This window comes from Tachyglossus aculeatus, chromosome 4 (assembly GCF_015852505.1).
Source record: "Tachyglossus aculeatus isolate mTacAcu1 chromosome 4, mTacAcu1.pri, whole genome shotgun sequence".
Classification (NCBI taxonomy): domain Eukaryota; kingdom Metazoa; phylum Chordata; class Mammalia; order Monotremata; family Tachyglossidae; genus Tachyglossus; species Tachyglossus aculeatus.
The window spans coordinates 114520837-114543280 of record NC_052069.1 but is presented as its reverse complement, the minus strand read 5'-3'; the positions used below and the strand labels follow the sequence as shown (position 1 = coordinate 114543280).

General features: G+C 48.6%; 1 protein-coding gene across 1 annotated transcript in view; it reads left to right on the top strand.

Moving 5' to 3' along the window:
- The first annotated feature begins 2027 nt into the window (after nucleotides 1-2027).
- The window catches only part of ASS1 (argininosuccinate synthase 1), a 99059-nt gene continuing 78642 nt past the window's right edge, over nucleotides 2028-22444 (top strand). Inside the window, exons 1-3 of the mRNA XM_038745109.1 lie at nucleotides 2028-2121; nucleotides 15060-15127; nucleotides 21680-21789. Coding sequence (XP_038601037.1) covers nucleotides 21685-21789 — 105 coding nt within the window. The 5' untranslated portion in view covers nucleotides 2028-2121; nucleotides 15060-15127; nucleotides 21680-21684. The remainder of the gene's footprint in view (nucleotides 2122-15059; nucleotides 15128-21679; nucleotides 21790-22444) is intronic.

Here is a 22444-nt window from a genome sequence, read left to right as displayed (position 1 = left end):
GTGCTTGGCACTTAGTAAGCATTTAACAAATACCATAAAAATAATAATAATCCTCAGCAGCTCTCCTGCCCAAGAGAAGCTTGGGCAAGTCACTTAACTTCTTGGTGCCTCAGTTATCTTATCTGTAAAATGGGGATTAAGACTGTGAGCCCCATGTGGGACAACCTGATTACCCAGTATCCTCCCCAGCGCTTATAACAGTGCTCGGCACATAGTAAGCACTTAACAAATACCAACATTATTATTAAGAGCTGTAGGAGGACCCAGTTTGGAGGTGGGTTGGGCTGTTATTCTAGGGCAGGGAGGGGCCTACCCCTACCCCAACCACACAGCTGAACATATAGTAAGCACTTAACAGATACCTCAGTTATTATCGGTTAGAAGAACAAAAAGTCCCAAACTGCCTTGAGAGTCAGATGAGGGAGAGAAGTCCCACCAGGAGCCCAGTGAAGCCCGATGGAGATAGGAAGAATCCTTGACTGATTCCTGGAACTCCCAGCCCCAGAGATGTGGCCTGCCTGTAAGGGAAGTGGAATTAGGAATCAGAGAAACAACATGGTTCAGTGGAAAGAGCCTGGGCTTTGGAGTCAGAAGTCATGGGTTCAAATCCCAGCTCCGCCACTTGTCAGTTGTGTGACTTTGGGAAAGTCACTTCACTTCTCTGGGCCTCAGTTACCTCATCTGTAAAATGGGGATTAAGACTGTGACCCCCCCCCCCCCCCGTGGGACAACCTGATCACCTTCTAACCTCTCCAGGGCTTAGAATAGTGCTTGGCACATAGTAAGTGCTTAATAAATGCCATTATTATTATTAAGAGTGTTGAGCCGCCACCTTGTCTGTCTACTTGTTTTGTTCATCATCATCAATCGTATTTATTGAGCGCTTAGTGTGTGCAGAGCACTGTATTTTTGCCTATCTACTTGGCTTGTTTTGTTGTCTGTCTCCCCCTTCTAGACTGTGAGCCCTTTGTTGGGTAGAGACGGTCTCTATCTGTTGCTGAATTGTACTTTCCAAGCATTTAGTACAGTGCTGTGCACACAGTAAGCGCTCAATAAATACGATTGAATGAATGAATGAATGATCACCTTGTATCCCCCCCTCCCACCACCACCAGGGTTTAGAACAGTTGTTAGCACATAGTAAGAGCTTAACAAATGCCATTGTGATGATGATGATTTGGGGGGGTGGGGGGTGATAATAATGATGGCATTTGTTAAGCACTTACAAAGTGCAAAGTACCGTTCTAAGCGCTGGGGAGGTTACAAGGTGACCAGGTTGTCCCACGGAGGGCTCACAGTCTACATCCCCATTTTACAGATGAGGTCACTGAGGCCCAGGGAATGATGATGATGATGATGGCATTTATTAAGCGCTTACTATGTGCAAAGCACTGTTCTAAGCGCTGGGGAGGTTACAAGGTGATCAGGCCGTCTCATGGTGGGGGCTCACAAGTTTTAATCCCCATTTTACAGATGAGGTCACTGAGGCCCAAAGAAGTGACTTGCCCAAAGTCACCCAACTGACAAATGGCAGAGTTGGGATTTGAACCCATGAGCTCTGACGCCAAAGCCCTGGCTCTTCTCAATAAACAGAGAAGCAGCGGGGCTCAGTGGAAAGAGCCCGGGCTTTGGAGTCAGGGGTCATAGGTTCGAATCCCAGCTCTGCCAATTGTCAGCTGTGTGACTTTGGGCAAGTCACTTCACTTCTCTGGGCCTCAGTTCCCTCCTCTGTAAAATGGGGATTAAGACTGTGAGCCCCTTGAGGGGCAACCTGATCTCCTTGTAACCACCCCAGCGCTTAGAACAGTGCTTTGCACATAGTAAGCGCTTAATAAATGCCATTATTATTATTATTATTATAAATACGATTGATTGATTGATTTTCCACTGAGCCCCGATGCCACCATGATGATGATGATGATGATGATTTGTGGGTGTGTCGCTGGAGAACGGTGAATGGGCAGGGGCGGGGCCTCCTTTATGTGTCAGGCACACGTGGGGCTCACCCCCCAACCCCTCCCCCAGGGTGCCCTCTTATACCGCGGGTGATGCTCCGGAGGATCATGCCCAGCCCAGGAGGATCGTGCCCAGCCCTGAAAGCTCCGCACCTCGCCGGGGACGGTAAGGACCGGACCAGGGGCCGGTGGGTGCCCACTGCGTGCCCAGGGGGAGGATGCCTGCCCAGGGTGCGGGACAACAGGAGCCCGATCGGGTGTGTGCCCAGGGTGTGCAGCACTTGGACCCCTTTCGTGCCCAGGATAAGGGGCATCCGGAGCCCGCTGTGTGGAGCTCGGACTGTGCCCAGGCTCCGGGGCACTAAGACACCGATCGTGCACGTTTTGGGGGAGCCCACGGTGCGGGCACCAGAAGCCCAATTGTGCCCAGTTGTGTGTGGGAAGGCGGGAGCCAGCTGTGTGCCCAAGATGCAAGTTCCCCCTTCTAGACTGTGAGCCCACTGTTGGGTAGGGACCGTCTCTATATGTTGCCAACTTGGACTTCCCAAGCGCTTAGTCCAGTGCTCTGCACACAGTAAGCGCTCAATAAATACGATTGATGATGATGATAGACTGTGAGCCCGCTGTTGGGTAGGGCCCGTCTCTAAATGTTGCCAACTTGGACTTCCCAAGCGCTTAGTCCAGTGCTCTGCACACAGTAAGCGCTCAATAAATGCGATTGAGTGAATGACAGGAGGGGCCCTGAACGTGGCCAGGCTGCGGGGCACCAGGACCCCGATCGTGTCCAGGGGGTGGGAGAGAAGGAGCCCAATCATGTATGGTGCCCGGGGAGCCTGGGCCGTGCCAAGGTGCAGGACACCAGGACCCCCACTGTTGGGTAGGGACTGTTTCTATATGTTGTCAACTTGTACTTCCCAAGTGCTTACTGCAGTGTTCTGCACACAGTAAGCGCTCAATAAATACGATTGATTGATTGATTGATTGACCCCGGAGTGTGCCCAGGGTGCGGGACACCAGGGACTCGTCCTTGCATGGGCTGCGGGGAGGTGGGAGTCCCGTATGTGCCCAAGGTGTAGGACACCGGGGTGTGCCCAGGGTGCAGGGCACCTGAACCCCGGTCGTGCCCAGGTTGTGGGGCATCAGGAGGCCGGTAGTGTACAGTGGGTGTGTGCCCAGGCTGCAGGGCACCAGGAGACCAATCGTGCCCAGAGTGTGTGGCCAAGGTGTAGGACGACAGGAGGCCGGAGTGTACCCAGGGTAGGGGACAGTAGGACCTCGATTGTGCATGGTGTGGGGGGCGGCAGGAGCCCGGTGTCTGCCCAGGGGGCGGGATGGGCATCACTGATGCCCCAGAGACTGGTTACATCAACGCCATCCCAATCACGATTCTGGAAACCAGATGTTTGCCCCGATTCGGTCTGCAAAAGCACCTTCTCCAGCGTTTAGAACAGTGCTTGGCACGTAGTATCCGCTTAACAAATACCAACATTATTATTATTATTGATGGCATTTGTCAACCGCTTACTATGTGCAAAGCATTCATTCATTCAGTCGCATTTATTGAGCACTTACTATGTGCCGAGCACTGTACTAAGCGCTTGGGAAGTACAAGATGGCAATATATAGAGACGGTCCCTACCCAACAACGGGCTCACAGTCTAGAAGGGGGAGACAGACAACAAAACAAAACAGGTAGACAGGTGTCAAGTCACCAGAATAAATAAAAATAAAGCTGGATACACATCATTAACAAAATAAATAGAATAGTGAATATGTACAAGTAAAATAAATACAGTAATAAATCTGTACAAACATATATACAGGTTCTGGGGAGAGGGGATGGAGGTAGGGCAGAAGGAGGTAGAAGCACTGTTCTAAGCGATTCCCTAATATCCTTAGGCTCCTCTTCCTGCAGACCCTTGACCTTTATGAGCGCCCCTTCCCCAGCCTGTGTGTGTGTGTGACCTGCCTGAACCCCCCCTTAATCCCCCCCCCCCCCCCCCAGTTTCTGCAGATATCCCCTCTAGACTGTGAACTCCTTGTGGGCAGGAAATGTGTCTGATATTCTATTGTCCTCTCCGAAGCGCTTAGTCCACTGCTTTGCACACAGCAAGAGTTCAGTAAATATGATTACTAATAATAATTATGGTATTTGTTAAGCGTTTACTATGTGCCCAGCACTGTTCTAAGCACTGGGGTAGATACAAGATCATCAGGTTGCCCCACATGGGGCTCACAGTCTTAATTCCCATTGTACAGATGAGGTAACTGAGGCCCAGAGAAATTAAGTGACTTGCCCAAGGTTACACATCAGACAAGTGGCGGAGCTGGGATTAGAACCCACAGCGTCTGACTTCCAAGGCTGTACTCTTTCCAATAATAATAATAATGCTAATAATGCTATGTTAATAGTAATAATCCCAGGGAGAAGAGAGGATAGTTGGTCATGCCAACAGCACCAGGGTTAAAGCCTGGAGGAAGAGGGGTTGGGGACAGGGGCGCTCCCCAGGTTGCAGATTGCCCCCCACCCATAATATTGGGGTGCCCAGTCCCCTGAAAGGGCCCCCCAGTTGGCCATTGAGGACAAGATGGTGAAAGTGGCCTAGCAACTTCAGGAAAGCCCTTGGGGGTTTTTTGATCTCCAAAGGGGCAGGTCTGGACGTGGGTAATGGGGTGAAGATGAAGGGGGGTTTAGGCAGAGGAACAGGCCGATGCCTGCCATTCAACTTCTTCCATCCTTCCACTCCCGACCCCCTGTCTCCTCCATTTTGGAGGCTTGGCCGAATGGAACTGGTTTTATTTGTAGTAAGAAAACCAGGTTCCTTCCCAAAACTCCCTTCCCCTTCATCTGGCTTTGCCTGCCAAGGAGCCACTCCTCTTCCCAGCAGCATTTCTGGAGAGAGGTGGGATGCCGCATGGTGAGGGACCCCTGAGCCCATCTCTGCCCTGCCTTGGTCCCGGTTTGGAGTGATAGTTTTCCCGTTACAAATGACTGCAGGGTATATTGCACACTGACGGATTATTTTTTTCACCCCTATATCATATGGGTGCCCATCTAAAATCAGCTAATAGTATTTATTGAGCACTTACTATGTATAGTGCATTCTGCTAAGCTCTTGGAAAACTACAACAGAATTAGCAGACGTCCCCTGCCCATAATGAGCTTACGGGCTAGAGGGTTTGTATACAGATCTTCCAAGTAAAGTTACCCTATTAGTTGAGGACTTTTTTTTTTTTTTGATACTTCTTAAGCACTTACAATGTAACAGGCACTGTACCAAGCCCAGAGGTAGAAGATAATCAGGTTTTACACAGTCAATGTCCCAGTGGGGCTCACGGTCTTAATCCCCACGTGACAGATGATGTAACTGAGGCATAGAGAAGTTAGGTGGCTTGCCCAGGGTCTCACAATAGACACGTGACGGAGTCCAGATTAGAACCCAGGTCCTTCAGACTCCCAAACCTATGCTTTACCCATAGGCAGTGCTGCTTCTTTATTCAGTTCTACTGTGTCTAGGTGCTGTTGCACTAACCTTCCATTTCCCAGCCCTGAAGAACTCAATTAATCAATAATGATGTTTATTGGGTGCTTACTGCATGCAGAGCACTGTACTAAGCACTTGGAAGAGTACAGTTCAACAGGGTTTGTAGACACCCTCCTTGCCCATAGTGAGTTTACAATATAATGGGGTAAGCATCCAGAAATGGTACAAGCAGATGTTGTTGGGGTGTGGACTGATTAACTAGGGAAGGAGACCTTGAGGAAGTGGGCAGGCCTTGCCGGTCAGGAAATTCCAGAGGAAACCAAAGGAACTCGGCATCAGAAACCGGAGAGTCGAGGGCAAAGTGGAATTAGAATGATGGGGATCTGGGGTATGCCTTAGGGGAAGAAACGGACACTTCCAGGAAGCCTTTTTCCCACCTGGCATTTCCTTTGACTTTTTCCCTGTCTGGGGCTGGCTGCGTTGGCATGGAGACTCAGTGGACGTGGTGAAAAGTAGGAAACACCTCTCCCATCCTGAAGAGGCGGGAGCTAGGCTGCCTGGTCACTTGCAGCCTGGACAACTTGACAAACCTGCCTCCAGGGGAAAACAGGCCATTTGTCCCGTCCTGGAGGTCCCATACTGACGGCAGACTATTTGGGGTGGCTGAGGTGCGTGGACTGTGCGGAGCCCTAGCCTCCATTCCCTGCCCTACAGCTTTTCCTGGCAATCACATAGCGGCATAGCGGCAGGAAGGGAGGGGAAGGGGTGGGGAAGGGCCTATTTTTCAAAAGCTCTAGGGAAGGAGGAAACGTCCAGGGATTAAACTAGGAAACATGTAAAATCTGGTGTGGCGGGGGAGACCATCAGAAATGGATTCTGCACTGGCAGGGCGCAACGAGTGGAGAAACCTTTAGCTTTTCCTGATCCTCAGCCTGGAGGTGTCTTTAATTTGCCAAATACCTTTCTGGACTTTTCTCTTCCCTAAAATTGTGATTCTGGGGGACACCAGAATGAGGGGGCAACCCAGCACTATAACACTGGCTTCTGTGAGTAGAGCCAGGGCAGGGAAGCGAAGCAGTGTGGGACCTGTTCCCTGAAAACTACATTCCCCTTTTCTTAATTCTTTCATTCATTCATTCAATCATTTATTGAGCGCTTACTGTGTGCAGAGCACTGTACTAAGCGCTTGGGAAGTACAAGTTGGCAACATAGAGAGACGGTCCCTACTTAATGGTTAATTTGGGATTTTTTCATTTTAATTACAACCCTCCCTTTCCCCAAATGCCCCCCCCCAAAAAAAACTCTCCCTGAAACAGCAGCTGGGATAGCCATTCCCTCAGGCATGATTCTGGTTCTTCATAATAGGGTGTTGACATCCTGGATCCTAAATAGCAATAATAATTGTTTATGGTATTTGTTAAGCACTTACTATTTACCCAAGTACTGTTGTAGATACAAGATTATCAGTTGGGGCACAGTCCCCGTCCTGCATCAGGCCCACTGTCTGGGTGGGATTAGGATTGAATCCCCATTTTACAGATGAGGAAATCGAGGCATGAAAAAGTGACGTGCCCAAGGTCACATTCATTCATTCATTCATTCATATTTATTGAGCGCTTACGGTGTGCAGAGCACTGTACTAAGCGCTTGGGAAGTACAAGTTGGCAACCTATAGAGGCGGTCCCTACCCAACTGTGGGTCACATAATGGGTATACGGCAAAGCTGGGGTTAGAACCCAGGTCCTTTGACTCCCAGGAGCTTGCTCTTTCCACTCGGCCATGCTGCTTCTCTATACAATGATGGTATTTGTTAGGCGCTTACTATGTACAAAGCACTGTTCTAAGCACTGGGGAGGTTACAAGGTGATCAGGTTGTCCCACAGGGGGCTCACAGTCTTAATCCCCGTTTTACAGATGAGGTAACTGAGGCCCAGAGAAGTGACATGCCCAAAGTCACACAGCTGACAGTTGGAGGAGCCGGAATTTGAACCCACGACCACTGACTCCAAAGCCCAGGCTCTTTCCACTGAGCCACGCTGCTCTATATGTGTGCAGTTCTCTGCCTCCTTCTCCCCTTTCTGACCAGCTGGCACATGATTGAACCAGACAAGCAGTGTCCTTGGCTTCCTGAAGCGTAGCAGGGAGGAGAAGCCTCTGGAATCTCCGACCTGTTGGCCTCTCTGCCAGGAAGGAGTGTGGAGTGAGGGTTCAATCAATCAATCAATCAATCATATTTATTGAGCGCTTACTGTGTGCAGAGCACTGTACTAAGCGCTTGGGAAGGACAAGTTGGCAACATATAGAGACAGTCCCTACCCAACAGTGGGCTCACAGTCTAAAATCAGATCAGCCTCGGATCGTCTGCAGGGGAAGAGAGTCGGGGAGGTGTTCATGAGAGCAGGAACTCATCTTATATGGAATGCCCCCCGTCCCCCTTTCCTCCCTTCCTAATAATAATAATTGTCGTGTTCGGTTTTTTTAATGACATTTATTCATTCATTCAATCGTATTTATTGAGCACTTACTGTGTGCAGAGCACTGTACTAAGCGGTTGGGAAGTACAAGTTGGCAACCTACAGAGACGGTCCCTACCCAACAACGGGTTTATAGTCTAGAAGGGGGAGACAGACAACAATAAGCGCTTGCTATGTGCAAATAATAATAATAATAATGATGACATTTATTAAGCGCTTATTATGTGCAAAGCACTGTTCTAAGCGCTGGGGAGGTTACAAGGTGATCAGGTTGTCCCACTGGGGGGCTCACAGTCTTAATCCCCATTTTACAGATGAGGTAACTGAGGCACAGAGAAGTTAAGTGACTTGTCCAAAGTCACACAGCTGATAATTGGCGGAGCTGGGATTTGAACCCCTAACCTCTGACTCCAAAGCCCGGGCTCTTTCCACTGAGCCACGCTGCTCTGTTCTAGGCGCTGGCGAGGTTACAAGGTGATCAGGTTGTCCCACGGGGGCTCACGGTCTTTATCCCCATTTTACAGATGAGGTCACTGAGGCACAGAGAGGTTAAGTGATTTGCCCAAAGTCACACAGCCGACAACTGGCGGACCTGAGATTTGAACCCATGACCTCTGACTCCCAAGCCCGTGCTCTTTCCACTGAGCCACGCTGCTTCTCATTAAGGGCTTTCTATAGGTCAGGCACTGTACTAAGTGCTGGGGGAGATACAAGATAATCAGGTTGGACACATTCCCTATCCCACATAGGGCTCCCAGCCTCAATCTGCATTTTCCAGATGAGGTAACTGAGTCACAGAGAAGATAAGTGACTTGCCCAAGGTCACACAGCAGACAAGCGGTGGAGCTGGGATTAGAATCCAGGTCCTTCCGACTCCGAAGCCTGTGCCCTATCCCCTAGGCTACACCTGCTTCTTTAGGTCAAGCCCACTTGGAGGAGGCTTGGGAAATGGCTGTGGTCCTGATGATGAATGCTAAAATGTGCCCTTCCAGCATTCAGTTTGGGTGAGGCTAGCAGTGTATCCACCTGTGAATAACGCTCTGGCTCCTTTCAACAAAGAACTTATTTTCCCCGGCCCGATTCCTTTGTGATAAAGGGCAGAGCAGGGGATAGGACAGTCCAGCATACCACACTTAGGACAGGTGTTCTCAGCAGACCCTGCTGTTTTTTTTTAATGGCATTTATTAAGCACTTACTATGTGCAAAGCACTGTTCTAAGCGCTGGGTGAAAATATTTATTCCATAATGATCAGGGCAAGCAGAATAGACCCAGCATTCAGGAAATAGATGACAAGCTGTATACTTACTAAACCCAACCATCTTATCAGGCACTTGGAATTCTTCTGTTATTACTGCCCTGAAAATGTTTCCAGCCAGCAGGATCTGAGGAAGTTTTCCTTTTGGCCATGGGGCATCTGGCCTTTTAGAAGTGCCTCCTCCCTTTGGGATGCCCTGCCTAGACGGCAGGAGGTCACTACATTTTCCCTGGAGAAGGGACCCCCTCCACCGCCCCCGGACATCTGGGCTGCTGCCTCTTGACACAACATCCAACCGGCCTATGGGGTTTCATCTGGAAACTGGTGTGATTTGGTCGGGAAGGGAATCAGCCACCCCCAGCAGGTGTGCTTCCTCAAAGGTCTCCTAGTCCCAGGCTCTGAACCAAGCTTCTGGAAACCGGAGTTGATCGTTTGGGGAAGGGAATCAGCTGCCCCCAGCAGGTCTTCTTCCTCAAAGGTCTCCAAGTTCCAGGCGGCGAGCCAAGCTTCTGTGTTTCCTGGGTTGGGGTCAGGTTTCTTTCTTCCTTTTTTCCTATTTGGAAGCCCTGCATTCCCAAAGGAGGGCCAGAGAGAGAGGTCAGGTAACCTTGGGATCAGTCACTTAATTTATTTAGTGCTTATTATGTGCAGAGCACTGTATTAAGCTCTTGGGAGAGTACAATACAACAGAATTAGCAAACGTGTTCCCTGACTGTAACGAATTTACAGTCCAGATGGTTAGATCCCCCTTGGAATCCCAGCTCTTTGGGCAATGTTTCCTGACCCCAGAGGGCAGCTTTAAGGGGGGCATGTGGATGACCCTCAGGTTAGGGTCATTGGGTTGGATTAGGATAAACTGGGTTGGTTTGGGTTGAACCCCTGATTTGTGCCTTTCCAAACCTTAAGAGGGGTAAAGTGTGGGTTGCTACTCTCTCTCCTGTGCAGGCCCAATTGGTTCATTCATTCAGTTGTATGTATTTATTGACTACTTACTGTATGCAAAACACTGTACTAAGCACTTGGGAGACTACAACAGCAAACAGACATTCCCTGCCCACAACGAGCTCACAGTCTAGGAGTTCACATAGTTTGTAGGATGCTTCAATTGCAAAATGACAAGGTTCAGAGAAGCCCCTACTCCCTTGTAAGAATGGGTAGGCCTGAAAGTTGCCAAACAACATCGTGCCCTCTACTTGGCTGAATCAGGTGTAGGAAGTATGAAGATAGCCCCTCACACTGGTTCTCAGCACACCGTATTAGCCTCTGAACAGGTGTTGGGGTGTGGCAAAGACATACAAAAGCCACGAGAAGCAGCATGGCCTGGGTTCTAATTCCAGTTCTGCCACGTACCTGCTATGTGACCTTGGGCAAGTCATTTACCTTCTCTGTGCCTCGGTTACCTCATCTGTAAAATGGGGATTAAATCCTAGTCACTTCGATTTAGACTGTGAGCTCCATGTGGGGCAGAGACTGTGTTCAGCCTAACTAACCTGCATCTCTCCTAGTGTTTACAGCGGTGCTTGGCACATAGTAAGTGCTTAACAAGTATTATTATGGTATTAAGCGCTTACTATGTGTCAAGCACTGTTCTAAGCACTGGGGAAGATACATGGTAATCAGTTTGTCTTGTGGGGCTCACAGTCCTAATCCCCATTTTACAGATGAGGTAACTGAGGCACAGAGTAGAGACTTGCCCAAGATCCCATAGCAGACAAGTGGAGGAGGTGGGATTAGAACTCAGATCCTCTGACTCCCAAACCCGTGCTCTTTCCACTCCCCAGCACCTGTTCATCTGGTCCTTTGACACCTCGTGGTCATGGTTTCCTTCACCCTAAGAACAGAATCCGATTAAGTATGGCCCCAGTATTCTTAAGGGAGGATAGGGTGTGTCTGAAATTGGCGCATGGGGAAGGAATGGCTGAAATTGAGAACGGGGGGGGGGGGGGGGGGGGGGCAGGGTGTGGCTGAACCATGATGTAGGAAAACACGGTAGACTAATGCAAAATGGAGAGTCTGGTTAAGAGTTGGTTTCCACACTAATGACCTCCTACTTAAATTTAATGGATTCTACCCTGATTCTGGAATCCCAACTATCTGGTTAGTCAACCATATTTAAAAATAATTGTGGTATTAGGCACTTACTATGTGCCAACCACTATACTAAGCACTGGGGTGGATGCAAATAATTAGGTTGAACACAGTCCCTGTCCCTCTTGGGGCTCAGAGTCTTAATCACCATTTTACAGATGAGGTAACTGAGGCACAGAGAAATGGCTTGCCCAAGGTCACACAGCAAAGTGGAGGAGGTGGGATTAGAACTCATGTCCTCTAACTCCTGGGCCCATGTTCTTTCCATGCCCTGTTCATAGGCCTTTGACTCCTAGTGGGCATGGTGTTTCTTCATGCAGAACAGAATCCAATCAAGTATGGCCCCAGTTTTCTTAATGGACGACACGGTGTGTCTGAAATTGGCAGCATGAGGAAGATACAGCTGAAATTGACTACGGGAGCAGGGTGTGGCTGAACCATGATTTAGGAAAACAAGGTAGATGAACGCAAAATGGAGAAAGTCTGGTTAAGCGTTGGTTTCCACACTAAAGACCTCCTACTTAAATTTAATGGATTCTCCCCTAATTCTGGATTCTCAACTATCTGGTTAACCATATTTAAAAATAATTGTACCATTTGTTAGGTGCCTAGTATGTTCCAGGCACTATACTAAGCGCTGGGGTGGGTGCATATAATTCGGTTCAGCACAATCCTTGTCCCTCTTGGGGCTCACAGTCTTAATCCCCATTTTACAGATGGGTACCTGAGGCCCAGAGAAGTGACTCGCCCAAGTCCACACAGCAGACAAGTGGTGGAGCCAGGATTAGAACATGATCTTCCAACTCCCGAGCCCGTGCTTTGTCCCCTACATGATACCGTTTCAGAACACTGTACTAAGTGCTTGGTAGATTACAATATAACAGACACATTCCCAACCCACAACGACCCCCACTCCCCTATGGAAACAATATCCAACCTTAGTTTTTCTTCCCTTGCCTTGGTGGTCTCTCCTTCACAGTCTCTTTCACAGGTGTTTCCATTCCCTCCCACCCCCAAGCCTTGGGTTTCCCTCAAGGCTGTGTTTTGAGTACCCTTCTCTTTGCCACTCACATAGCTTCAGCTCCCACTACTATGTGGATGACTCCCAAACCTACCTAATGGACCATGACTTGCCTTTTCCTCCTCTACAGTCTAATATTTCCCGGATGGATATCCTGCCAACACTTCACTTTCAACATATCCCAAAGTGAACTCCTCATCTTCCTTCCTAGCGTGCCCATTCTGGTTGAAAACACCACCATCCTACCCTTCTCTCAAACTGGAACCTCCTCCCTCTCCTTCAATACCCATATTCAACCTATAATAATAATAATGATGGTATTTGTAAAGCACTTACTATGTGCAAAGCACTGTTCTAAGCGCTGGGGAGGTTACAAGGTGATCAGGTGGTCCCACGGGGGGTGGGGGGGTGTCACAGTTTTAATCCCCATTTTACAGATGAGGGAACTGAGGCCCAGAGAAGTTAAGTGACTTGCCCAGAGTCACACAGCTGACAGTTGGCGGAGCCAGGATTTGAACACATGATCTCTGACTCCAAAGCCTGGGCTCTTTCCACTGAGCCACGCTGCTTCTCTGCCGAGTCCTGTCAGTTTTTCCTCAGTAACATTTCCAGGATCATGGCCTAGTGACTACAGCACGGGCGTGGGAGTTAGAAGGTCATGGGTTCTAATCCTGGCTGCTCCACTTGTCTGCTGTATGACTTTGGGTAAGTCACTTCACTTCTCTGGGCCTCAGTTACCTCCTCTGTAAAATGGGGATAGAGACTTTGAGCCTCATGTGGGACAGGTACTGTGTCCGACCCAATTTGTTTGTATTCACCCTGGCACTTAGAGAAGTGCCTGGCACAAAGAAAGCGCCTAACAGATTTTATCAGATCTCAAGGCCCTACTGAGAGCTCACCTCCTCCAGGAGGCCTTCCCAGACTGAGCCCCCTCCTTCCTCTCCCCCTCCACCCCCTCTCCATTCCCCCTGCCTTACCTCCTTCCCCTCCCCACAGCACCTGTATATATGTATATATGTTTGTTTGTATTTATTACTCTATTTTATTTGTACATGTTTATTTTATTTTGTTAATATGTTGTGTTTTGCTCTCTGTCTCCCCCTTCTAGACTGTGAGCCCACTGTTGGGTAGGGACCATCTCTGTATGTTGCCAACTTGTACTTCCCAAGTGCTTAGTACAGTGCTCTGCACACAGTAAGCGCTCAATAAATACGATTGATTTGATTGATACCCCAGTTTGACTGTTGCATCAGCCTCTTCCCTGACCTCCCCACCTCCGATCTCTCCCCTCTCTAGCCCATACTCTGCTACTTGGATCATTTTTCTAAAATGCCATTCTGTATATTTCTTCCCTGTGCCTGAAAAACCTCCAAAAGGTGCCGCTTCCTCTCCACATCAAGCAGGAACTCCTGAACATAGACATTAAGGCACTCAATCAACTCTCTCCCTCCTAGTTATCCACTCTCTTCTCCCTTTACACCCCAGCTCACACTCTTAGTTCCGCTGAAGCCAGCTTACTTACTGCTCTTGCCTCTCCTGCTGCTGACCTCTTTCTCACATCTTCCTTTCTTCCTGGAATACCTTCCCCTTTCGTATTCAGCAGACCACAACTCTCCCCTTATTCAGAGCCCCTCAGAAGGTGTTTCCTTATTTAATTTCTAAGATTTTCTGCTTGTATCCTCCCTACTACCTGTTCAGTCCTCCTTTGGGTCTTTATACATCTCTTGCACACTCTGTTTCTTAACCCCTAACTCATGCACGGGTCCATTTTTCTTCTTCCTCCTGTTGTAATTTATTTGAGGGCCTGTCTCCCCTTCTTAAGTGTAAGCTCGCTGAAGGCAGGGATCATATCAGCTAACCCTATGGCTTAGTACTCACACACTTTTACTACAGTGCTGTGGCACACAGTAGGTACTCAGTGTTGCTGGTTGACTGACTGATTGTACATATAGCTTTAATTCTATTTGTTCTGACGATTTTGACACCTGCCTACAAGTTTTGTTTCGTTGTCTGTCTCCCCCTTCTAGACTGTGAGCCCGTTAGGTAGGGACCATCTCTGTATGTTGCTGACTTGTACTTCCCAAGCATTTAGTACAGTGCTCTATGCACAGTAAGCGCTCAATAAATACTGTTGAATGATCGGTAGGCATAGAGGCTGGAGAATACTGAGACAGCCTCCAATGTACCTCACGGGTTGGAGCCTTTCAGAAGCCATTTCTGGCTCCTCTGCCACTTTCATGAAGATCTCCTCCTTCCCTCTGTGGCCTTCACAATCGCCTCCAGCGTCTTATCAATCAGTGGGATTTATTGAGCACTTACTCTGAACAGAGCATTGTACTAAGTGCTTGGCAGACTTCAGTGTAACAGAGATGGTAGACTTATTTCCTGCGCACAACACATTTGCAGTCTAGCAGGGGACACAGACATTAATGTAATGTGCATGAGTGCTGTGGGGTTGAGGGTGGGACGAATACCAAGTGCCCAAAGTGTTTAGATCCAAATGCATAGACAATGCACTTGGGGTCCTCCAAGAACATCCAGCCCCTGCTCCCTTTCATTTAGAATTTCCCCTCCAACTCTCATCACCACACTCCTTGGGGGATGTCATTTCTGGGATATATTGGGGTGGGGGGAGATCCCATTTCAGATAACCCTATCTGCAATTCATCTTCCCCAAAAAGACCAGGATCCTTGGGCTACGCTTGCCCCGGCGACCCAGTGCCCCCTCACCAGCTCACCCTGTCAGTGCCTGTCACCCAGCCTGTCTGTGTTTTTTGCAGAGTGTTTGCCGAGCCTGAGAAGACCCTGAGAACTTCAGTCACCGCAGTTCCCGTTTCCTGCAGCCCAGGTACCAGCCATGCCCTACTTGCCCACCTGTCCCTTCAACCGGTTCGTCCTGTTGCTTGGCTGACGTTGGCAGAGGGACCACAGGATTGGTTCTTGGGCACAGACCTCATCGCCAAGTCTGTCGGGCCCCTCACCCAGCAGCTGCAACCCCCCTCAGACCCACGCCTGGCTTTTGTGTGCTTTACTGTGTGCTTGGCACATAGTAAGCACTTAACAAATACAATCATTATTGTTATTATTATTTGCTGGGTGCAGGCGCCTGGGATCCACAGTCTCCCTCGCGCTCTCTTCGCGTGCTTGCTTTCTTTCTCTCTCTGTCTCTTTTTGTCTTTCACACTCGTTCCCTCTCATCCTCTCTCTCATGGGTTCTCTCAGACACACAACAATAACTGTGGTATTTGTTAAGCACTTACTATGTGACAGGCACTGTACTAACTGCTGGGATGAATTCAGACAAATTGGGTGGGACATAGTTCCTGTCCCACATGGGGCTCACAGTCTCAATCCCCATTTTATAGATGAGATAACTGAGGCACAGAGACTCTCAGATACACAGCAATAATTGTGGTATTTGTTAAGCACTTACTAGTTCCTGTCCCACATGGGGCTCACAGTCTCAATCCCCATTTTATAGATGAGATAACTGAGGCACAGAGACTCCCAGACACACAGCAATAATTGTGGTATTTGTTAAGCACTTACTAGTTCCTGTCCCACATGGGGCTCACAGTCTCAATCCCCATTTTATAGATGAGATAACTGAGGCACAGAGACTCTCAGCTACACAGCAATAATTGTGGTATTTGTTAAGCACTTACTAGTTCCTGTCCCACATGGGGCTCACAGTCTCAATCCCCATTTTATAGATGAGATAACTGAGGCACAGAGACTCCCAGACACACAGCAATAATTGTGGTATTTGTTAAGCACTTACTAGTTCCTGTCCCACATGGGGCTCACAGTCTCAATCCCCATTTTATAGATGAGATAACTGAGGCACAGAGACTCCCAGACACACAGCAATAATTGTGGTATTTGTTAAGCACTTACTATGTGACAGGCACTGTACTAACTGCTGGGGTGAATTCAGACAAATTGGGTTGGACATAGTTCCTGTCCCACATGGGGCTCACAGTCTCAATCCCCATTTTATAGATGAGATAACTGAGGCACAGAGAAGTGAAGTGACTTACCCAAGGTGTCTCTATCTCTGTTACACATATGCATCTGTATCCCCCTGGCAGTGAAGTATTCAAGTAATAATACTAATAATGATGGTATTAGTTAAGCGCTTTACTATGTGCCAAGTACTGTTCTAAGCTCTAGGGTAGATACAGGGTAATCAAGTTGCCCCATGTGGGGCTCACAGTCTTAATCCCCGTTGCACAGATGAGGTAACTGAGGCACAGAGAAGTGAAAAGACTTGCTCAAAGTCACACAGCCGACAAGTGGCAGAGCCAGGATTAGAACCCCCCAACCTCTTTCTGCCTAAGCCGTGCTGCTTGCCTGCCAGGAGAAAGGGGCACTCCTGAAGTTTGGAGGCCTGAGGCCAGGAAATTGGTTTCCAAAGAGGCTAACCAAGCCAGCCAACGACTGACCGTCTGGTCAAAGCCAGGGGTGCTCACCTACCCACCCCCTACTGCTGTCTCCTTGATAATAATAATGATGGTATTTGTTAAGCGCTTACTATGTGCCAAGCGCTGTTCTAAGCATTGGGGGGGGATACAAGGTCACCAGGTTGCCCCACGTGGGGCTCACAGTCTTAATCCCCATTTTGCAGATGAGGTAACTGAGGCAAGCAGCGTGGTTCCGTGGAAAGAGCACGGGCTTTGGAGTCGGAGGTCATGGGTTCAAATTCCGGCTCCGCCAATTGTCAGCTGTGTGACTTCGGGCAAGTCACTTAACTTCTCTGGGCCTCAGGGACCTCATCTGTAAAATGGGGATTCAGACTGTGAGCCCTCCTTGGGACAACCTGATCACCTTGTAACCTCCCCAGCGCTTAGAAAAGCGCTTTGCACATAGTAAGCGTTTAATAAATTCCATTATTATTATTATTATTCTTATTATTTTTCAGTGACTTGCCCAAAACCACACACTTGACAAGTGGCGGAGCTGGGATTAGAACCCATGACCTCTGACTCCTAAACTCGGGCTCTTCCCATTGAGCCACACTGCTTCAGTGCAGCCGTGTCTCCCTAGAAACTGGATTAGAGTAGGGGTGCGGGAGGCTGAGGCCCTCCTGACTCCGATCGGGGCAGGATCCAGCCATTCATTTCTGGAGGCGAAAGCTGGCCGAGTCTCGCTCCAGACCCTGTCACAGGGCTGTGCGTTTCTGCCATTCTTGGAAGATTTCCCAGTGTCCTTTCCTATTAGACCGTAAAGTCCACCGAGTCCGTGAAACACGCGGCAGCCTCAGCAGGAGCCGATAGTGGGGTGGAGGGAGGAGAAGGTAGGGGAGGGAGGAAGGTCCCGGTGCTTCCCTGGGCAGGAAGGGGCCTGCCCCTCATTCAGTTCAATTGTATTTATTGAGCACTTACTGTGTGCAGAGCACTGTACTAAGCGCTTGGAGAGTACAATTCGGCAACAGATACAGTCCCTACCCAACAGCGGGCTCACAGTCTAGAAGGGGGAGACAGACAACAAAACAAGTTAGACAGGTATTTATTGCACACTCACTGTATGCAGAGCACTGTGCTTGGGAAAATACAGTGCTGCAGGCCTGGGAATCAGAAGGTCATTGATTCTAATCCCAGCTCTGCCACTCATCTGCTGTGTGGCCTTGGGTAAGTCGTTTCACTTCTCTGGGCCTCAGTTACCTCACCTGTAAATTGGGGATTAAGACTGTGAGCCTCAGGCGGAACAGGGACTGTGACCAACCCGATGGGCTTGTATCCACCCCAGCGCTTAGTCAGTGCCTGGCACATATTAAGCACTTGACAAATACCGTAATTAATATTATTATTGCAATGTAATATATTCCCTGCCCACAGTGAGTTTACAGTCTAGAGTCCTCCCCGCTCGGGGCAGATTTCGCAGCCCTGATCTTGGCCACAGAACCATAAATGTCCTGTTTAAGGCCATCAAGCATCGTCTCTGTCTCCTCTTCCTCTTGTGTCACCAACAGCAGTTATATCTCTGCTCTCCCTCAGGGTAATGTTCCTGCCCTTTCCCCTTAGACTCTGGGCTTTAAAATCAGTGTCTTGCTCCTCTGCCCTGGAGCTCTGGAGGAGCTGTAGTCCCGTGGTTTTCATATCCCACTTTGCCCCCATGCCCTTCTGGTGTCTTGCTGAGCCATTGGCCTCTCTGCTGGAGATCCTCCTCTTAACCCTTCTTCTCAGGGATTTTTCTCTTTCTGCCCCCACTCAATCAGTGGTACTTCTTGAGTGCTTACTGTGTACAGAACACTGTACTAAGCACTTGGGAGAGTACAATGCACTAGAGTTGGTAGACATGATCCCTGTCCCCGAAAAATACCTGCAGTAAAGAATTGAGTCCCCTCATTGTTTATTGCTAGTGGTACTTTCATTCATTCATTCAATCATATTTATTGAGCGCTTACTGTGTGCAGAGCACTGTACTAAGCGCTTGGGAAGTACAAGTTGGCAACATATAGAGACTGTCCCTACCCAACAGTGAGCTCACAGTCTAGAAACTCACTGAGTGTTTACTGTGTACAAAGTACTGTACTAAGCACCTGGGAGAGTCCAATATAACTGAGCTGGTAGGCAAGTTCCCTGCCCACAATGACCTTACAATCTAGAGTGGTAGACAGGCATTGATACGAATAAGTAAATTATGGATTATGTATATGAGTGCTGTGGGGCTGTGGAAGGAGTGAACAAAGGGTGCAACATCCAAGTGCAGGAGCAATGCAAAAGGAATAATAATAATGATGGCACTTGTTAAGCGCTTACTATGTGGAAAGCACTGTTCTAAGCGCCAGGGAGAACACAAGGTGATCAGGTTGTCCCATGTGGGGCTCACAGTCTTAATCCCCATTTTACAGATGAAGGAACTGAGGCACAGAAAAGTAAATGTGACTGGCCCAAAGTCACATAGTCGACAAGCGGCGGAGCTGGGATTTGAACCCATGACCTCGGACTCCCAAGCCCAGGCTCTTTCCATTGATTCACACTGCTTCTCAAGGAAATGGCGCAGCATGGGGTAGAGGATAGAGCATGGGCCTTATTGTCCGGTCAAGGGTTCTAATCCCAGCGCCGCCATTTGTCTGCTTTGTGACCTTGGACAAGTCACTTATCTCTGCCTTTGTCACCTCATCTTTAAAATGGGGGTGAAGACTGTGAGTCTCATGTACCTATAATTCTATTTATTTATATCGATGCTATTGGTGCCTGTCCACTTGCTTTGTTTTGTTGTCTGTCTCCCCCCTTCTAGACTGTGAGTCCATTGGGTGGGGATTGCCTCTATTTGTTGCCAAATTGTACTTTCCAAGTGCGTAGTACAGAGCTGTGCACATAGTAAGCGCTTAATAGGAATGAATGAATGAATGACAGGGACTTTGTCCAACCCGATTTGCTTGTACAGTGTTCAGCACATAGTTAGCACTTAACAAATGCCATTATCAAGTCCAACGGGGGAAAAAAAAAATCAAGTTGCAGTAAACCAGCACAGGGATTTTTTGATTGCAGTATTTAATGCAGATCTGTATAGGTGAGGACAGAGGTGGACAGTGAAAGGTGGAAGAGGTAGCTAGTGAATAGTCCATGCTGGGCAACAGAATCCAATCAAATATCGCTCCAGTTTCTGTAACTGGTGACAGAGGGTAGCCGAAATTGACGTCAGGGGAAGGTAGGGTTGAAATTGATGATAGGGGAAGGGTGTGACTGAACTATGATTTAGGAAAAACAAGGTAGGTTAATGCAAAATGGAGTAAGGCTGGTTGAGTTGGTTTCCTTGCCATAATTACTAATTATTATTAAATGGGAGGAGAGGAAATTGAGGTCCTAGTCGGGGAAGGCCTTAGTAGGCTATGATCTTAGAACCCATCAACAGCCACCCTCAGGGGGAAGGAGATCCTTGTGGTGCTAATAATATTGATGATAATAATTGTATTAGTTGAGCCCTTACTGTTTGCCAGGCACTGTACTAAACACTGGGGTGGATACAAGCAGGTTAAATCCCAGCCCTAGCTCACTCCATCTACCTTCAGAAAGCCCCAAATGGAGACCCTCCGCAGCTCAAATCTTGTTGGACACAATCCCTGTCCCACGTGGGGCTCACAGTCTCAATCCCCGTTTTACAGATGAGGTAACTGAGGGACAGAGAGAAGTGACTTGTCCACAGTCACACAGCAGATAATAAGTGGTAGAGCTGGGATTAGAACCCATGACCTTCTGACTTCCAAGCCTGTGCTATTTACTACACCTTGCTGCCCTACGGCCCCTTCTAGGAGCTATAGGAGCTAGGAGAAAAAGACTGAAACAGCTACAGTGATGTTCCCTGCTTGGGTTGTAGAGAAGTGGATTTTGGTGTCCTTTGGACACCCCCCAGCAGCGGTATCAGCATCTAGGAGGTCAGGGCAACCCTGCCTCTGCTTGGCATCGTAGAGTTCATAGGGGTTTAGTTCTCAGCGCTTAGTACAGTGCTCTACACACAGTAAGCGCTCAGTAAATACGATTGAATTGAATGAATCTTGTCCTTGATTTACAGCATCCTGAATATGGAGCCCATTTCTATTGCTGCTCAATGTAACTGAGACCGTACATACTCCTCAGTTGCTGGATGGCAACACTTTTTATTGAAATTATCATGTTTTCTTAGAAAATCTGATGTTTTTTCTCGTTGGGGGTACATCCAGCGTTCAGAACAGTACCTGGCACATAGTAAGCGCTTAACAAATACCATCATAATTATCAGTCACCAGGGTTTATAAGGTGTCCATTTTGGAGGAAGGGCAGAGAAAGAAGGCCAGACCTTTTCCTGCTGTGACCCGCCCACCGTAACCACCCCTGTTAACCTGAGGGACATTGAGAGAATTTCCTGTTGATTCACAGGCTCTGGGGGTGGGGAGGAGGTGAAAGCATCCAAGGGACCTTTAGGGCTACCGACGCTTTGCAGTTGTTCTCTCCCAAGAGATTAGTCCAGTGCTCAGCACAAAGTAAGTGCTCAATAAATACCATTGACTGCTGTCAGAAGGCAGGTGTGGGGGCTGAAGAAAGGAGAAGAGGCCACTCAGCCATTCTTGGCTGGCTTTGAATGTGATGGACTTTGCCCCAGGAGTAGCATTCTTGCTGCCATCTGGAAATGAAGCCCCTTCTGGTTTCAGGGAGGGAGTTGGAGGAGCCAGTCTTGTCTCCTGGCACAGGAAAATGAGCGCACAGAAGGAGGTGGGAAAGGAGGGGCAGGGCGGGTGGGAGGGCCATCTAGCTTCATGGCTGACAGAATCTCCGAATGCCTGGGTCCCGTTTCCAGCTGCTTGCTTCTTCTGGGCATCTCAGAGGTCTGGGCACCAGGGGATGGCAACATGCGTTGGTAAAGGAGAACTGGGCCTACTGTGCAGACTGTGCTGTAACCAATTTCTCTTGGTTTCTAGGCAAGATGCCAGGCAAAGGTACAGTGGTTCTGGCGTACAGCGGTGGGCTGGACACCTCCTGCATCCTGGTATGGCTGAAGGAGCAAGGCTATGACATCATCGCGTACCTGGTGAGGAAAACACTCGTGCGCTGCCTCTCGCTTTTAGGCTGGAGGCGGTGCTTGGGGTGGGGAACATCTCCCCATTTTAGCAGCAGTGATGGTATTTACTGAGCACCTGCCCAGTGTAGGGCAGCCTACTAAGTGCTTGGGGAAATAAAATGGGGGCACAAGACTTGAGCTGTGGGGGTCTCCTTTTGAGGCTTTCTGAAGGTCGTTGGAGTGAACCAAGGCTGGGACTTAAACTTTGGTTTGTCCCCTTTCTCTTCAAAGTGCCTCAGTTTTTTCCAACCATTAAACTGGTAATAACAATAATAATAATAATGATGGCATTTATTAAATGCTTACTAGGTGCAAAGCACTGTTCTAAGCACTGGGGAGGTTACAAGGTGATCAGGTTGTCCCATGGGGGGCTCACAGTCTTAATCCCCATTTTACAGATGAGGTAACTGAGGCACAGAGAAGTGAAGTGACTTGCCCAAAGTCACACAGCTGATAATTGGTGGAACAGAGATTTGAACCCATGACCTCTGACTCCAAAGCCCAGGCTCTTTCCACTGAGCCACGCTGCTTCTCTGGTAATAATAATTGTGTTTGTCAAGCACTTACTATGTGCCACGCGCTATTCTAAGCGCATGGGTATATACAAGGTAACTGGTTTGGACAC